Here is a 19343-nt window from a genome sequence, read left to right as displayed (position 1 = left end):
CATGCACACATACACACAATAATAGTTCAATAGTTTTATTGAACCTTTCTAGTACATTGGTTAGGCTGAGCTGACAAATTTCAAATAGGAACACATCCTGTCCTAATCTGAAGGAATTAAAACCATATAGGAAACAGAGTCAATGATTTCTATTAGTTTTTAAAGGGTTTATAAGATTTACAAAGAGATTCAGTATTTAAAGTATGTGGACAGAGAAAACAGGGAACAGTGAGGAGCATTCCCAGTGATGCTTGGCCTACTAAAATTACTCCAAGAGTGCATCAGCAACTCATCCAGAAAATCAGTAAAACCCAAAACATCTTAAATCTGCAGAACTCTCTCAGCTCGGTTAAATGCAATGCTTTAAACGGATTTTACTGAGATGCTTTTAAATTACCTTAAAGTCCATTGTATCATGAAAACTCTCCAGTTAGGCTTTATTAAAAACAATCTTGTAAACATTGTCAAACAAAAACCCTACAGTTTGATTTTAACACTCATGCAGCTTTTTGGGGAATTTACTTCTCCACATATAGTCATGTAAGCCTGGACACATTTGATCTTTGATAAACATATTAATATCAAAACTGTATTTTTTTTAATCCACTCTGGAACATTTTAGTGTCACAGAAAAAGCCAAAAATAAAAGACAGAAAGCTTATCAATGTTTTTTTTCTTCCCTATCATTCGATATGTAAGGAATAGCTTTGTTGTGATTTTCAAACAACAGTGTGAGAAAAAATCAATTATTACATCTTAGCAAATGCTGCTCATAGGCTGTAGTGAACCTGCTGAAAATTAAATTTAACAAAAGTTGTTTGCAATCAGGAGCAATTGGTTGCGCAAGGCATTTTTGAACAGGGGTGTGGAGCTGCAGCGTCTTATCACTAAGGACACTTCTGGTTGATTTACTTCTCACCTCATTTACAACGCCTGGCCGGCCATTATAACCTCAATACTCTTCCTTTCAAAACCAAAGATTGTGTTTTCATTGACTAACAAAGGTGCTACATGTTTACATCAGAGGTGAGATAAATGTGCAAGAAAAAAAAAACAAAACAAAAAACAGAAGAACTTGTTCTTAACAGGAACATGCCATCTGAGTTTTTTTAGTTTTGGGACAGGAGGGTGTGGAGCTGTAGGAGAACCAGTTAATCAATTGCTACATGGTCAGATGGCCAGCGCTGGGCTGGGGCGTGCTTTGCAGAACCGCCTGGGTTCTAGAAAGGATTTGTAGCACTTGTCAAAGGCTTTAGGGGAGCCCTTTCTGGACATCTTGCTGCAGGTGGAGTGTGTTAAAAGCTGGTTAATAGCAGGAGAGGGAGACATCTGCTGGACACTGGCTGGTATGGCAGCTCAATCAAAATAGGCCATCCAATGTTATGGTTGTGTTATGTGCTGTCAGACCCAGGAGAAGGCAATTTTAGCTGTTTTCATAAACACCATTCCGTGTAAGCTGATAAGTATATGTCTTCTGACAACATTTTTACTCAAGAACTCCTCTTTATTCATGCAAGCAGCGTGCTTAAGTGCACTCTAGGTAATTCCACTCAGGTATTACTCAAATCTGAGAGGATTAGTAAGACAGTCTCATTCTCAAAGTGTTTCTTTGAAGTTTTCCACCTTTCTGCTGTTATTAAAGTAAAGAATTCAAGCTTTTGAGTTCACAAGCTCTTAAATGTGTGTGAGAGAGTTAAACGCTGTGCATTTATGCAGCAGTCAATCAAAGATAAGCACTCCAGACTGAAATGAAAACTCCCTGACTGAGCGCCATGCCTCTGTTGTGTTGGTTTCACTCGGTGGGGAATCTTGGGGGACCCTTTATCAGTGCCTAGCAGCTTTCTGGAGCCCCGCCCCCCCACCTGTGGTTCCTCAGTTGGTCTTTTGTGTGAAGGAATGTGGGAAGGACCAACACCGATGGAGATAAACAGAAAGGGATGGCTAGTGGCCGTTGATGAACCAGCACGATAGCTATTAATCCCAACTCAATCCACCGCTGTGAGACGGTCGAGGTCGCAGAATATGGGATTGTTGTTTATCACTGAAGGATCTAAATGGAATATCAGGGTAACCTGTGGTTCCTATGCTTTCAGAAAAAAAAAAAAAAACAAAATATGGAAACCTATGCAATTTTATTTAAATGGTGTCCAATATATATGGGGAAAGAAAAGAGATGATTGAAAATGTATTATACCTTGTCTGATTGGTCTAAAAGGCGGCATTTGTTCATCGTTCAAGTTGTAAATGGGAACTCTTTTTTTCCAGTTCAAGCACCTGAATTACTGTTTTCACCTGCAGGCTTAAGCCCTCTTAGTCAAAGGTCCTGTTAGTTCTAACATATGTACATTATCTATTCTTTTTTGCAGAATAAGAAAAAAACAAACAAACCAGCTTTTAATGGAGTCCTGGTAGAGACATCAAGATGAACACATTACCATCAATGGACCGGCATATCCAGCAGACCAATGACAGGCTGCAGTGCATCAAACAGGTGGGTATTAAATAAAACCCTTTCTTTAGTTTCCTTTACTTCTCTTCAGACATGGATTCCCAGTGGTCTGAGAAAAGAAGAAAAAAAAAATCCAGCCTTACTTTCTCCTCTCAGCACCTTATTTAGGCATCAGTGTGTCTGGGGCCCTAGCTTCAGTCGCACAGATCATGTTGCAAAGGGTCACAGAGGGAGGCAAATCTGCCTATGAACATAAGAGCAGACTTCAAAGCTGCATAACAGACTCAACGTTTCTCTCTCTCCTCGTGCTGTGTTCTCTGACATCATGCTGCTAACTCCTGACGTATTCCAACCCTTGCTGCAGTTTTGCTAAATGCTTCCCTGACTGTCAGCTTTCATAGGACTCCTCACAGACAGACTAACATATCCCAGGGCTACCGCCTCTGCGTGTGATTAATGGTCTGTAGAGCTCATAGACTGCTTGACTTGCTGGCTGGCTGTTGGCATATTTGTTTATGATACGTGGGTGTGAGTCTTTATATCTACCAGCATCCAAATGACGCCATGTCTTAGAATAAATTGGCAAACGATAAAGCTTATGAGGTGACAACTTTCTCCTGTGTTTTTACAGATTCCTTTTAATGCTGCAGTACAGATTTTTATAGCCTCTGCTGGTCCAAAAGTGTTTACACTGCTTAAACTCTTCACATTTTGTCACATTAGAGCGGAAGTATAAAACCGAGAGGGGAGCAATAACTCAGTCTCAGTCAAATTGACCGGCAAGAATCTGTTAACACAATTTTGAATAAATTATACACTTTTTTCATTGAAAAAGCTGCACATTGAAGTTTATTTGTCACCCCCAGTAAAAGGCTAACAAACAAAGTTACTCTATACATTTTTCTTTTAAAAAAAGTGTTTGTTAAAGTGCTCAAGGATCGTGCATAAATCAATTAGAATAAAGTCCGACTGGGGTTTCTAACAACTTAATATTCTTTATCTAAACCCTTTCACTATGACTATGACTGAATACATTTTTAGGGTTGTTATCCTGTTAGAAGGAGAAATTCTGCCCCACTCTTAAGTCTTTTGCAGCCTCTTGTAGTGGTTCTGCTGCAACAAATCCTGTTTTTGACTTGGAGGACATTTTCAAATGGCTTGTAGACCTCTTTTTTTTAACTCTTAGTTATTTTCAGATAGATTTTACCACAGTGGGTCTCCTATCATTCTTGGTGCCACTTGTTAAGTTATTTAACACCAGCTCCTGCTGTAAAATAACTGTAAAGCCAAACTGAAATGGTTAGTCTCTGAGCTCTTAGCTGCCAGAATGGTGCTGGCAGATAGCTAAGCGGTGTGCTGTTTTCTACCTACACAGATAGGAAGTGAAGAGCCAGTTGTAGCGCTGGCCTTAAGACAGGGTTTGGCTGTTTGTTTGCTGTCTCAATACTCGTTTTTATCCACATCCAACCTTTCGCACAACAATAACTATGACTGTAAAACTCTAGTGCCCCGTCACCAGATCAGCAGAGCTATTTCCTCTGATCATCCTTCCTTTCCTCACACCAGAGCAGAGGTTTTCAGGCAAAGTCGTCGGTGACCGCTGCAGCGGGAGCTGAGCTCAGATGGAGACAGACAGACCCTGCTGTGCGAGGTCTGATTTTCATCATGCTGGGGGCTGATATGCCTTCTATCAAGCAGCACTAATGCCAGATCATATCACTCATCTAAAAGAGGCTTTCTTCCTATAATTTCATCCAACAAGATCACCTCATTTTCTCTCACTCCCCCTTCTTGTCTTGCTCTCAGTCAAATACCATTGAATTGAACTTTATTGATCTCACATTGGAGAATTTTTCCCCTCCATATAACCCATCCCTTTGGGCTGCCATTGGCGCCTGGGGAGCAGTGTGGACTTAAAGGAATAGTACACCCAAAACATGATTAGCCTTCATTTTCTACTCACCCCCATGCTGAACAACACTCTGGAGTACTTTTTTGATATCTCAAATGCATCTGGAGATCTGGGAGGCTTCTTGCTGTCTGCTGACATTCAAATAATGGAGGTCTATGGTGCCCGAGACAGAAAGGTCCATAAAAGTCCACAAAAAACGTGTCAATATTCCTCCATACTGCTCGTCCAATGTATTCCAAGTGTCCTGAGTGGGTAGCGTCCATAATTTACTCGAAACAAAGTCATTTAGAATGTTTTTAAAACATAAACAGTAGTGTATAGGATTTCCTAAAAGCGCGCGTTTGCGCGTTCACGATGCTACGGAAGCCGGCAGACCAAACCAGATGAAAGTGCGCATTCAGCGTCTGCTCTGCCGATAATGCAAGCGTAGAAGAAGAAATGTGCTGTTTCCCTGTGCAAAGAAAGAAACAACGAAAGAAAAATGTCTGAGGACTTCAGTGTTGAGGAAGAGCATGAGTTCTTTGCCGAGCTGAATGCGCACTTTCATCTGGTTTGGTCTGCCGCGGTTTCCGTAGCGTCGTGAACTCGCAGGCGCGCGCTTTCAGGAAATCCTATACACTACTGTTTATGCTCTAAAAACATTCTAAATGACTTCGTTTCGAGTAAATTCTGGATGCTACCCACTCAGGACACTTAGCAGTATGGAGGAATATTGAAACGTTTTTTGTGGACTTTTATGGACCTTTCTGCCTCGGGCACCATGGAGCTCCATTATTTGAATGTCAGCAGACAGCAAGAAGCCTCCCAGATCTCCAGATGCATTTGAGATATCAAAAAAGTACTCCAGTCCAGAGTGTTGTTCAGCATGGGGGTGAGTAGAAAATGAAGGCTAATCATGTTTTGGGTGTACTATTCCTTTAAGGGTCTTGCTCAGGGACCCAGAGTGCTGGCTGTGGGGATCAAACCAGGCACTTGCAGCCTTCTCAGAGCACAGGCCCACTGCTCTAGCCACCAGGCCAACACTCCCCTAGAAGAGAAGACCAAATCAGACTGTTTCGTAGTTTCTCTTCTAATCAAGGTCTCTCTCTCGGAGTCCATGATGTCACCAAAGAGACTATTACTATAGGCATCTGCTTGGCCCCACATCAGGTTAGTAATGAAGCTCATTTTTAGCTGCCCTTTCAGAAAACACTTACCTCTGCTGCCTTCTAAAAAAAAATGTACCTTCTCTGCAGTAAAAACACAACACTAGATGCTCTAGCTCCAGATAGGAATAATAAAAGCTTTTAAGTGGGCTGCTGTCTCGCCAACTGAGCAAGCCGCAGCTCTGCGCTGTTTCAGAGCTATTAACCTTCTGAGGAGTGAAGAAAGGAAGCTCAGTTTTAAAAACCGCTTATTGTGTCCTGCCAGCTTTAGAAGCCCTCAAACACTGGAAAGAAAAGGCTCAACTGTTTCAGGCCTCAGTGAACATGCGAGAGAGGCAGACAGAGAGTGAAAGAGATTAGACAACACACCAACATCTCACATTGAGCCTGCACACATAGCTGCCAGGACCAAGGTTGTTTTCTTTGTGCACAGCCAAGTCAGCCAGTGGACCTCTGGTGTGTTCCACTCTAAAAACCGGCAATGAATAAGGCAAAGAGAGAGGGAGAGAGAAGATTGGAGGGAATGGTTCAGTTGCTGTGTCGGTCATGGAGGCGAGGGATGGGTGTTGCCAAGAAAGATTAACAAGAAACACTGGCATCATTGTTGATATGGGTGTGATCTTCTTCCCACAATGCAACAGAGCTCCAAGTGGGCGTAGATTGGAGAGAGTCAAGGTCCTTACAGGGCTGTGCAGAAACACAAGACATTAAATCAAGACAGGTTGGAGGCAGTGGAACCATTAGGTTTTTTTTTGTGTCATTTTGTACTAAACGTGAGAAAAGAAATAACACTTGTTCTGTCTGCTTTTAATGGGCAATATGTGTTTGCGCAGCACTTACAGAACCCGGCCAACTTCCACTCGGCTGCCACAGAGCTGCTTGACTGGTGTGGAGATCCACGGGCCTTCCAGCGACCTTTCGAGCAAAGTCTCATGGGATGTCTGACGGTATGAAAACTACAATTATGGTTTTGGTTGATTTTTTTGTTTTGTTTTTTTGCAGTTACTTTTTAGAAGATGAAGCAAAACAATAATTAGATGTGCATGATTGGGTGAAAAAAAAGTTCTGACAGTAGGTCCACATCTTTTGTTTTGGCTCTGTATAGTTATTTTCTGCAAATTGTTTTAAAAATGCTTCATTTAAAAAACTAACTGGACAAGATATAAGCCTATATGGGATGCAAACATCAGTATTGAGGTTTTTGGAACAGTAGCTTTAATAAATAAAAGCACATGTTAAAATGCTTTAAGACTGTTATCGTACAAAATTAGGGCATGCAAGAACAGGCTATTGAAAGCAGAAAATGTATTAAACAAATAGTAAACAATCGTTCATCGCTAAAATTAGTTATAGTCTGTAAAAAAAAAATAAAAAATACCACAAAGGCAGTATGGAAAAACAATAGCATGAACTTTCTGCTAATATCCTAATGCATGACCTTAAATCGGTAAAGCTGTAATTAATGAATGTGATGGAAATCTGTCTTTCTTAATAAAAATACTATTACAAAAGACAAATAGCGAACAGGACAGAAAAAAACTCAAATACAACCTCAGAAATTTTTATTTTTTTTTATTTTTATTTTTTTATTTGGAAAGCAATTGTTAAACAGTGGCTAAGAGTGGTCACTTGACTGGAAGCTATTCAGCTAATGCTGCTTTGGTAAGTAACTGTTAGGAGAAGTAAAGGACAATCTATGAAGAAATGCCAGTGGGCAGAAGACCATAGAGATATGAAAGGGCTGCATTATGGGCAGACTTGCTTGAAGGAAGAATAACTTTTAAATGAAGGCATTGTTTTACAGAAAGCTAATGAGTTTTTTGGAGAGCAGAATTTATTTAGCAAAAAAGGTCTCGTAATAAATCTGGCTTGAAGTGCAGAAGGTTAGTAGTAGTAAACCAGTAATAAAAAAAAACTAGCCTACTCAAAAATTTAATCAAAACACATGCATCCATATAGATAAAACATGCAAAATGTTCCAACATTTAAAGTAACAAAGTTAAAGGGACTATGACATCTAGAGGTTTAATTTTGTTTAATTATACTTGATGAGCATACTGTTTGTTTTTATGCTCAATGATGCTTTCCCCTTATATTCTAAGAGGGGTGTTCTCACTTGGTGTCTTTATCAGCATAGCAGTGGTGGCTCTCTGTCTGTTGGCGGGGTGGTAGCACATGTGGTCACCTGCCTGCAAGCGCTGAGGTTTAATTGGTGATCAGTTTTTTTCTCACATATATGTGCCAATAAAAAAGTAAACAATTCTTATGCTCATTAAAGGTCAGATTATAAGCATAATTTTAGTGTAATATAGACAACTTTCAGCATATGAGGCATTGGTGCTGAACTGCTCTGCAAAGAGTTCTGGGGGCCAGAGCCAAAGCAGCCCGCTACGCTGAAATACCCTGGTGAAAATCCACCCTGGTTTACAGCACAGAGCAGAAGCTTGAGACACAACATGTAAAAGTACAAAAAAAAACTGTTTCAAACATTTTTAAACCTCATTTGTGTCCCCCAAGAGTGACAGTATTTTCTTTCGAAGAGGACTTTTTTTTTTCACAATCTGTTGATCATAGTTATATTAATGAGGCAATCCATAAAATATTTGTAGATGTTTATATTTGCAAACCCCTAGTATTAGGAGCTGTCACTCCTACTCCATCATCTTTTATCCCCATGGACATGTCCACGTAATAACAAATTTTTCCATGGGTGTTCTGATGATGTAACTTCACTGTGCGGATCTCGTGGACACGTCAAGCGTAAACCAGACTTTAGCTATTGGAAGAATAAATTATTGTTGAATGATCAGCAGAAGATGAGAGCATACTGAACTTACCTCTCACTATACGTTTTATGATTTAAGCATGTAGCATTGCATTTTGTGGATTTATAGAGTTTATTTTCGTAAGAATAATATGAAATTAAATCAAAGAGCTATGACACAGAAAGATAAAGGTGCCAAATACACATCCATGGGGAACACCAGTGAAAACTGGCATACAATTAAATACTGTGACTGTATGTGTTATGTATTATTTTGCAGAGCTGCAAAACTTTCTAAATACCTTAACTCCTTTTTTGATGGAAAAGTCTAGCATGCAGCAACGAATTTGCACAGAACTCCAGTCTCATTTCTTCTGACATCCTGTTCAATGAACTTTGAACTTTAAAACTATAAAAAATTTCTCAGAAAGGTGCACACATTTATTGCACACACTTATTTTACTTTATAAAGATTGAACTCTCAAGGTGTTGTTTCCTGCGGATGTGTTCTCTAGAGCTAACAGATAAATGCTCATTAACGTCTAAATCAAAATAAAAGCCTCTTATAGGGTGATAAAGAGCTGCACAATGGGGCCCGCTGCCGGGATCCCTCTCAGCATGGGGTTCCTCCATCAGCTAAATTGTTTCATTAGACTCTTAGAACAAACTGCTGCTTATCAGAAGAATTACTGCTTACAACAAGTCGGAGCATTCTTATGCGCGACCCTGCAAATCAAATGGGTGCCACATGTGAGGGTGCTTGTTCTGTTTGTGATCTTTTTCATGTGCAGCTCATCCACGGTGGCACCAGAGGTAATAAAAGTAACACAGCTGCTGTCATTGCTCTCAGCTTTTTTCTGATCTGTGACTGTAGCTTTTTGTCTGCCTTTGTGCATTCTGTCTAGTACGTATGTAAAGTCACTGGGTGCAGATGTGCTGCATAATTTATTTCTGTGTTAAGACAAACATATAAAACATCTTTTTTTTTTTGTCATGTTGCACAGCATAACCTGTTGTTTTTTTCATGACAGGAGGTATGATATGAAAAAATTTACTGTCATCCACACTTCAAAATTAGCATTTCATTCAAATGGGGTACATTTGCAAAGACATCTCATAGTAAAGAAATCTCGTCTAGCAGCAGGAAGTTCTCTGCATTTAATCTTTTTGTCTTTCTTTATAGAGTTGCTGTTTGATTGTTTGATTTTTAGATATTTAAATAAGTGTAATGTGATACAAGGTCTTCATGGATTATTCCTCATTTTGACTCTGATTCCTTCTTTCAAAAATAGATATGGATCAATATTTAGACAATGAATGGTAAGTATGGTGGAGAATCTGTGATGCTGTGGGCCAGTGTTTCTTTCAAGGGGCCTGAGGACCCTGTCAGAGTGTAAGGTATCAGGAGTTATTTGAGTTAGGAGGTTTTTGATAAAAAAAAAAAAAAAAGGCTTTTAGCCAAAAAAAGAAGGGAAAAAAAATATATTATTTCAATCAGCAAGGTTAAGTCAGAAAACATGTGGTCAGCTCAAGATTAGGTTTATTAGACACAAAATCAACCCTCTTCTACTATGACAAACTAAACCCCCAGACCTAAATCCTTTAGAAAGTTTTTGTGATGAGCTGCTGAAAAGAAAACACAGGCTTCTGGATGATATTAATAAATGATGCAATAGGAAATGTTCCTTCTAGAGGCAAGCTTATGAAAGGATGTGCACTGCTAGTTTACTACACCATCATCATTGGACCCATTACAGGTTATTGTCAATCAAAAGATGACCAGAGGCAAAATAGATAGGATGTCCAGTTTCAGAAATGAGCCGGAATAAACCACAAATATGTCATTTGATATATTTTTTGACTCCAGGATGGAGAGATGAACACGACTCTGCGTGACCCACTAACCCTGCAGCGCTTACCCCAACACAGTTTTCATATTGACAGAAATATAGCCCTGCATGTGACGTCCTCAGAGGGAGATTAGACTGAAAAAAAGGCTTATGAGGTGAACAACTGTTAAATCCATGTCAAATCTATGCTAGCCTTTGTAGCTGGCCGACTGCCTCATATAAACCATGGGGCTGACCCACTCATGAGGGAAATGAAGCGATTGACAGCAACTAGCTTTGCCTGTTTTTAAGCAGAGGTTGCATTGCTTTGGTTAAATAGACTGTGTTGATTTTCAAATGACTCCTAAAAATGTCCAAATCAATGTGGTACAACTCACTGGAAGCATCTAGTTATTGAGGATGATTCATTCCAACTATATTAGACAAAACGTCTTTGTTAGGGCTGTAAAAGGCTAATTTGTTGATCAAAATTAGATTTTAAAATCTACTAATCATTTAAGATTTGAAAAAGTTGATATTTTTGTAAAGTGATTTAGGATTCCTACATTTCCTGTAAGGTTTTCAAAGCTTAAAAATGGAAAGCCAGCTTAGTAAATAAATTAGACATGAACACATCATTCAGGTTAAGGTTCAAACTCAAAGAGACACTTCCTGATTTATGACTCTTCCCGCAGGTGGTGAGTCGTGTTGCCGCTCAGCAGGGTTTCGACTTGGACCTAGGCTACAGGTTGCTCGCTGTGTGTGCTGCCAACCGGGACAAATTCACTCCTAAGTCTGCAGGTAAGACCCCTCCAGCTGAACAAAAATGAAAGCGGATGCATGCTAATATATGTAACGCTGCTGAATTCCACAATAGGAACAAAATCTCTCAAAAAAAATATAGCTTTAACCCTATGCTTACTTTGTAGATTATGCAAACCAAGAGGTTTAGTTTGGACTTATATACGTTAAACGCTTAAGAGCAAATAAATGCATCTGTTTAAGTCTCCATAAATTTCAGATTTGAAAGTGTTTGATTTCTTTCCCCTCAACAGCAACCACAGACAACACGCAAAAAGCCCTGAGAGTATGATAATGTCAAGATATTTATAGCTCGCATTAAACATTAATGTGCTATTGAGATGAGCTGTCTGAGTGGTACCCTCAGAAAAACAGTCGTCTCAACACTTGCAGCCTGTGCAGCCCTACCTATATGTATGTATGTGTGTGTGAGTGTGTGTGAGCTGCCTGCATGCACACATGTGTAGCAGGGAAGAGAAAGCAGTAATGCTATCCTCAGACATTTATCTATCAAATCCAATTTCCTCCAATCCATACCTCCCCTCCTGTGCTCCTTCAGCAGCAGCCTTTTTCTTGTGCATTTGTCAAAGTGAAGCATGCAGAGGCAGAGTGGAGTAGCGAACGGGGAAATAAAGCGATGAATAGCTGGAGAGGTGTTGGTGGTACAAGCTGGACCCTCACTCCACCTGAAAGGGGCCTGACTCAGGTTGTCAGCTGCCGTATTAGAACAGATAGAAACCTTGCTTGCCTGCTTAGATAAGCAGAAGGTTTAAATATTTTGATTAAACTGTCTGATTTCTTTGTGGTGTTTGACAAGCCAATTATCCTACATGCACAAATCAGGAACTGTGTACCGCTCTGTAATCTTATCCTATTATTCTTTATGCAAGCTCCATTGTCGAACCAACCACCGTTCAAAAGGCAGAAACGTATTGGCTTCAGCATTTTTCACTCACATTGTTCATGATAAGTACATTTACTAAAGCTGAAGATCTTCTTTCAGTGATGGCAGACAGCATCTTGTTGGGAGGAACTCTAAGTGCTCTGACAGACGTCAGTGCACAATATTGATTACTGAATTTCTCTGTCTGTCTGTGTTCTTGTGTCGGGATAATGTGATTGCTGTCCAGGCACGGCCCGGACTGGCTGGCTGGGCCCGTCTGACAGTCGGAATCATCGTCAGGCCTGCTGATGATTCTGGGATCTATTAGGAGGAGTTTCAGGAAAAGCTGTTTGTGCATGCTGGACAAATGGGAGATTTAGTGTAATTATGCAGGGTCAGGGCAGAAGATATGATACAGGCATTTATTACATGAGGCAGACAGGCAGGCTGTGACTAAGGATCTCCCATACTAGGACTTTTCTCTTTGAAAACAGATAAGGCTGTATGAGGACATGGAATAAATGTCGGGTGTGGGGGATGTTGTAGTGGACCCAAATGCAGAGTTAATGAAGAGGTAAAAATACAAAATCCATAGTCCAGGACCAATCGACAAGAAAATGCAAGCACCAAGAAACTAGGAGACACTATTAATAGACCTAAAGAATTACGAGGATCCAGCAATGAGTAACTGAACAGGAGGTGTATATATGGGCGACAGAAACAATAAGAGGACTAATTAGCTGATAGGGAGCAGCTGTAGACAGAGTAACTAGAAGGAGCTAAGGGGAAAGGAAAGGACACTAGGGGGCAGCAAAGAATAACCAAGGCTTGATCTAAAAGTAACTAGAAAAGAACCTAAATAAGGTTAAAGGGGAATAAAATGAATGTCCACAAAATAAGGAATGGACAAGGGTAAAACTAGAGGATAAGAGAAGAGACTGGAGATAGCTGAATCCATGGAAAACCTAACCTAAAGATAAGAGAAAGAATAACTATAGCTAAAACTCTACCAAGGAATACATAATAACAAAAATGTTGAAGAAAAGAGATAACCAGGAATAGCAAAACTAAGAACAAAAATGATCTAAATCTAGATAGCATAGAACAAAACAAAGCGAACTTGAGAACCCAAAAAATACATAGTTAAACAGAAACAAATGTCCAAAATGTAAGATAATAACAATAAAGGGGAAAGTAATGAAAACATCTTTGGTTTACCTGCATTACTTTGATCATAAGGTTTAAAAGAGTCTCACAGGATGAGGTAAAAAGAAAAGACTAAATGCTTTATGTTTGTAACAAAAAATCTGAAATGGGTGGGGTGTATTTTTATTTAACCCTATTTTCTCTAATAGAGTTCAAAAAAATCTCTTCAGAATTCACCTCATTTTTAAATATGCTTCACATGTGATACACTTCAGACATAAGAAAAACACAAAAAATGAACAGCAATCTAATTACACTATCCCCACCATAAAACATGGGGGTGGCAGCGTCATGCTGAGGGGATGCTATTCTTTAACAGAGACAGGGAAACTGGATTAACTAGAAATCCTGCACAAAAACCTGGTACAGGCTGCAAACAACTTGATACTGGGATTAAGCTTCATTACAAAGCTAGTCCTGCAATAGAGCTCAGCTACAATGAGAAACTTTACAGTTGGTTTTTGGGGATTCTCTCTATCCAGCCTAATTACTGAACAGCTGTTTGATTAATAAAACTGTTTTTCTTAGCAGAAAAATAAATAAATAGAAACATATTACCAGACTATTACAACTGTTATGCGGCTCCATTTGGGTGCAAGTCACACCATGTTTTAAAAATCAAGCATTTACTTATTTTCACTTTGCAATTATGCACTGTTTTGTTTTGATGTGTCACATTAAATTTCTTCAAATTTTTTCTCTAACAAAAGGTCTTAATCCTTTTGCATGTTTGTGCATTCATGGGATGTGCGCCTGGTGCTGCTGCCTCAGCGTAATCTTCTTCCAGTCCACATGGCGACACAGGCCTGCAGATCTGACACCTGAGAGCCCTGGGTAGGGCCAGGGTGTCTAGGATGCTGTCTTCCGGCTCTTCGGGAAAAGGATTAGTCAAACTAAGATCTATTTCCAAAACATTGAAAAATAAATGTTTTAAGCTACTTTTTCCACACAAAACAATTTAATAATTTCTTTATAAATCCAATGAGAAATTTAGTTACAGAACCAAATAAAATTGTAACAAGATAATACAAATTTTAACTGGAGCCTTATTTTTAAGATTACAGAAATTTACATTAGATATTAGAAAAGCCTTTAAAACCCTGCAGACCTTGCTACAGCTCTGAGCTTTGGACTATTTTTGCTAACTTTTGGCTAAACTTTAAGCATATACACAACTCCCTTATACACTTAACATGTTATCACAGTTACAAATATGCAGTGAATGAAACGCATGTAAGACAGGCCATCGCTTCAGGAAGCTGATAAATGAAACCGATTACTGCTTTTCTCTTTAGTAGAAAAATGCTGCTTCATCTGCTTTACCTTGATAGAAAAAAAATTACCTGAAAAATCAACTTTCTAGTACAAATGACAGATTACACTTCTTTGCATGTCAGTTTTTCCTAGTTAGTTAAATTCAGGAGACTACACATGCCTGGTTCTGTGAAAGACAGAAAAGGCATCACCTCTGTGAGACCTGTCTTACCACATAGAGAGCAACAGCAGGCCGCTGCTGGTGAGCTGTCTGGAGATTGTGACCCTGCAGTGAAGCCTGGAGGATTACTGTGCTGCTCTAATCTGAAATCAGCCAGTGAAGAGACTTATCTGCTTTTAGGCAATGTAATATTGGCGCTGTTAATTCTTGGAGTAAAGATACTCAGCTTTAATGCTGTTTATATTCTTGTACCTGTGGCTGGGAGCTCTCAGTCTCTCTAATCAGTGGTTGCTGAGGTTTGGTTTTACGTCGTCACACTGTGCTCTGCAAAGATGCCCCTTTGAAGATCTAACCGTCCTTTCATACATTCCTCTTAACATTTCATTCCTGATAGTCTGTGATCTGCTACCAAACAGACTTGCAGCTCATTAGAGGTTAGGCACGAACTAGGTGTGCAGCTGCCCTATAAATGCAACCTAACCCAACAGACTGAGCTGTTGGGATACTGTGAAGTTCAGCAGACAGCAAATCAGATTATCGACGTAATCTCTCCATGGTTTGACTGTTTCCTTCCTCTGTGAATATGCCAGCCTGTCATCAAGCTCGTAACAGTTGTCTTTATGAAGATAAACCTGGATTAAATAGCAAATCTGTAGCTTTTTTTTGTTTGTTTTATGAGTTGTATGTATCTTGAGCTTGAATAGACATGCTCTAGATTGCAGGTGGCTCATCCGTAGATGAATACTGCTCTTTGTCATTGATAGTTCAGTTAGCTGGTATAGCTGCTTTCTGTGCTTCTGTGTTATCTTACAAAAAAAGTCATATTTTTGACCCGGTTGTTATCCTAAATATTCATGGCTGAGAAATGTGCACAGTACTGAACTATTTTTCTCAGCATTAGTCACGACTTAACTTTATGTGATGAAGATTGAAAGTTTGGTGGGAACTGACACCAAGAACAAATCCCTCCCACACACCTGCAGCGCTACAGTTAGCTCTGCAGACAGAAGCTGTCAGACATCGGTCAGTGGACACGGTGAAATCTGCTTTAGTCACATCAGGAGAACAGCCATTCTGTCAGCAGTTATAGAAAACGTCCGGGGTGTGGCTGCAGCCCATCTCATGTCCATCCTTCATGAAGGCTACATGAGAAAAGAAAATCAGCGCAGGTACAGTACTTCCATTAAATTCTTTGAGAAGAGGGTTCTCACACTTTTTCTGCTTCTAGGTGACAATCTAATCATCTATTACATCATAATACAACAAGGGATTAGCAATATTAACGTTATTACAATATTTTAAAATTTTTTTCTAATGATGAAACGGATAATAAGTATTTAAAATTCATTGCAGTTATTATCAAGATCTTTGTAAGACAGAAGCTCTGACCGTATGAATCCAAGCACTGTTCTGTAAATAAAGCAATTCCTCAGACCAATTACGTGATGCAAACATATGGATGAACAGTTTATGCGATTTTTAAACTTATAGATACTTAATGAAGCTCTTATGAAACCAACAGGGGAAAAGAAATATGTTTTTATGATCATGATTGGTTTTAAAGAAATAAATTTACATGCGCATTGTTTTATTAGGGATTTTAAGTAATAACACAAATTAGGTAATAATTGTGAAGTTGATGGAGAGTAAATAATGCTTGTTTTTTAATTTAAAAAAGGGGGCCTACGATTGTGGGGCTAGCTTTTGGACGCAGCTCTTTCAGCTTTGCAGATGTAGACGTGCCAAATTAATTTCAAAAGTTCCTCATGTCAACACATTTGTCCAATACTCTAAAAGTTGTGCTGTTGAAAGATACTCACCCCTGACCTGGGGATCTATGCAGCTCCTCCAGTGCTACCTCTTCGACTAATGCTCCCTTTATCTAGTCTGTTAGTTTAGCTGGGCAGCCATGTGTTGGCAGGCTTTAATTTGTCCAATACTTTTTCTTTGTTAAAATGTCTTAACAATGCTCTGTCTGATGAAGTTTATTTTTTTCATATTTACATCCTGCTTCTTCAAATTGTTCTACCAGAGCAGTCAGTGTTCCTTCAAGGTTTAAGGTTGCTTTATTATTACACATAGGTAGATTTATTTGGAGTGGTTCACACACTTTTTTAACTTACAAACACCTGCTATAAAATACAAAATGTTCATGGCCCCATAATTGAAATCATAGCAGGCCATAGAAAGAGGAAAATAAGAATTTAAATAGCTCTTGTTCTGCTGTTTCTTTACTAATGTTTTTTCAAGGAACCTCTGAGGCATTTACAAAAATATTTTCTTTAACCTGAAATGAAATCATGCACAAATGGAGCCTTTGAACTAATTGGGGATATCAGAGTAGAAGGAGTTTATTACAAATATAAACCACATTTTTTTTTATTTTTGTAAAAAAATAATAATAATAATAATAATAATAATTACTAAGCCACAGTAGAATATATTAGAATTTGTGGTTATAATATAAAAACACAAAGTAAAGTTAAAAGAATGGGAATACTTTTTGAGACATTGCACTTGTTCTGATTATCTTTAAACTAAGATATATAGATCCCTTATCATTGACCCAATCAACCCTACACATTTTCCATATTTAATTATTGCTGAGTAAGAGCAGTGCACTGAATTATTAAGGAGAAACTTATTTTTAGCATGCACTCCTCTCCTCTGACACTCTCTAGTGGTTGCGCCTCAGATGATGAAACCCCTTTGCAACACCAAATCTACCTTTAGAACTTTTCCTCTTGAGTTTACTGAAGTAAAGCCCACATGGTGGGAGGCGGACGCTCTATAGATAATCAGGTCCTCTCCTCACTCTCCGCCTAATTGGATCGGTTTGGACACTTCAGAGTAAATTTGTTTCTCTGGTCAGATCTCGACAGCTCCTGCACTTCCAAACACAGAGGACTTTGTTCTCATACAGAAACCGGATGAGCAAATCATTCAAATCCTTTTTTTGCTTTTGCTTAACTGATCCGACACCCACACTGCAGGACTTACCCCCACCCCTGGGACTTTTGCCACACCCGGTTAAAGTTATGTGTTATTTGTGAAGACCGTTGATGACAGAGTGTTCTGCTTAAAAGGGCACACAAAGTAAAGCTTCCCTCAGCTGTCACGAGGCCACTCTGCCCCCCCTTCCCTTTCTCTTTCTCAGCCTGCCTCTCTACATCGAAGTGACAGATTCTGTCGGGTTGAACTCCGATTCATTGACCTGCTTCTTCTCTTTTTCTGCTCACCTCTCATGAGCTTGTTAGATCCATTGATGAAGGCAAACGGGGACAGGATCAGATTATATTTTCCTCTAGGTAGCCCCCACCTCTCTCATAAAAGAAATAAATTACGCCTTGTCTGCTTATGACTGGATGGATTTTTTTCTTCTTCTACTACTTCCTTTCTTGTGCCCTGGCTCTCAGTCAGCCTGCATCACATTTTAAGCTCCGCCCTTTTGAGCAACTTTGCAAACTGAGTCTGCAAGGTTGTTTGGTTGTTTTTTTTGTGTCTTTTCTGGTTTTCTTGCCCTTCTTAGACAAACAGCAGTTGCAGGGGTTGGATCATGCATATGTGGCTCCTTGCACACTCTTTATAAAAACAACAACAAGGAAACGGAGCTATACTGAACACATCTATTCCGACCACGGTGAGAAACAGCTGAATACATTGCCTCCTCAATCTCTTCTCCTGTATGTCTGCGTCGGCATGCTTTCCTTATCACTTCCTCTCATTCCCTGCTCATCCACAGCTGCCTCCACTGCTCCCTCTGTCTTCTTTTTTTTAATCTTCCCTCCCTCCGTCCTTCCCACTCTTCCTCCCCCTTAATGTCTCGAGATTGTGTTTGAGCTGTAGCAGGTACAGCACGAGCCCATTAGTGCTAAGCCTTCCTCTGATTGGATATGTTGGAGAAACTGGGAGACTGCTTCTGAATAATTGATGGGCATTGTGCAGACGCCGGACAAGGAAAAGAGACGGATCAGAGAGCAAGGGAGGAGGAATAAAGAGAGATAGAAGGAGGAGGAGGAGAGAGGAAGTAAGAAAGAAAGAGAGTGAACAGAGTAAAGAGTATGTGCAGGAGGAGAGAGTAAGAAGGTGCTGGCAGGCTTGGAAGCAGTGAAAGCTTCGAGAGTTGCCGCTGGCCTCTGCGGGATCCCCAGCATCTGTGACAATTGAGTCTTTTTGTCAGCGCTATGAAGGGAATTAGATGAGATGTGCAGCATTGCTCTGCTTTGGGTAAGTATAAGAGAGTGTCTCTTTTTGTGGTGGGGACTGTTTTCTATGCCTTCATTCTCACAGAAAGGGCAGCATCAAAAGACAGCATGGAGACAGCTGATTTAGGGCTGCGGCTGTTGTGTTTAAAATGAGCAGTAAATGATTCAGAATTAGTTTGGTTTACTCTTGAACAGTGAAAAAGCAGAAGCACTTTTTATTCTCAGAAATCCTTCTCGTTTTTTTTTTTATTGTGTGTTGGTGTTACTGTGGTTTAAGGCACCGGTTGCTCACACAGACAGGATAAGTCCAGATCAGCTGACCACAGGTTGACCTACATGCTGTTCTGTCCTGGGTTATTCTCCGTGGGTTTTTGTTTTTGTGCAAGGAGGCTCCCATAGTTTACTATGCTGGTTAATTTCTGGCGAGGGTGAAAGAAAGGTCTGACAGTTTCACAAATCAGTCTTTAAACTACTGAGAGAGAATTTTTTTTCACTTAGTTTGAAGCTGAAATGTACTCCCTTTTTAAGCAGAGATCAGACTGCATTATGTATCAAAAAACATTGTGACTGTCACATCAAATATACATGCTAAAAATAAACAAACTTTGTTTTATTATCGTAAAAACTAGCGCTATGATCAAAGTATCGTAATAAAAGAATTTTGTTGGAGAGACATCTACTTTGTCTTTCAATTATAGATTTCTCTCTAATTTG

The 19343-nt window shown here is 39.5% G+C and overlaps 1 protein-coding gene across 6 annotated transcripts in view; it reads left to right on the top strand.

Moving 5' to 3' along the window:
• Window positions 1-19343, top strand: part of LOC107093760 (zinc finger MIZ domain-containing protein 1-like) — a 123163-nt gene that overhangs the window by 81919 nt on the left and 21901 nt on the right. For 4 of the 6 annotated variants that reach the window (XM_015389375.1, XM_015389052.1, XM_015389214.1 and 1 more), the window contains exons 4-6: window positions 2367-2491; window positions 6340-6453; window positions 10795-10900. In XM_015389375.1, coding sequence (XP_015244861.1) covers window positions 2423-2491; window positions 6340-6453; window positions 10795-10900 — 289 coding nt within the window. In that variant the 5' untranslated portion in view covers window positions 2367-2422. Of the gene's footprint in view, window positions 1-2366; window positions 2492-6339; window positions 6454-10794; window positions 10901-17909; window positions 18065-18438; window positions 18652-19343 lie in introns of those variants that run through there. The other 2 variants (XM_015389294.1, XM_015389443.1) reach the window with 2 other exon arrangements.

This window comes from Cyprinodon variegatus, unplaced genomic scaffold, assembly GCF_000732505.1.
Source record: "Cyprinodon variegatus isolate N-32 unplaced genomic scaffold, C_variegatus-1.0 Scaffold1, whole genome shotgun sequence".
NCBI lineage: Eukaryota > Metazoa > Chordata > Actinopteri > Cyprinodontiformes > Cyprinodontidae > Cyprinodon > Cyprinodon variegatus.
The sequence above is the reverse complement of the archived record's forward strand: the minus strand, read 5'-3'. Positions and strand labels throughout refer to the sequence as shown.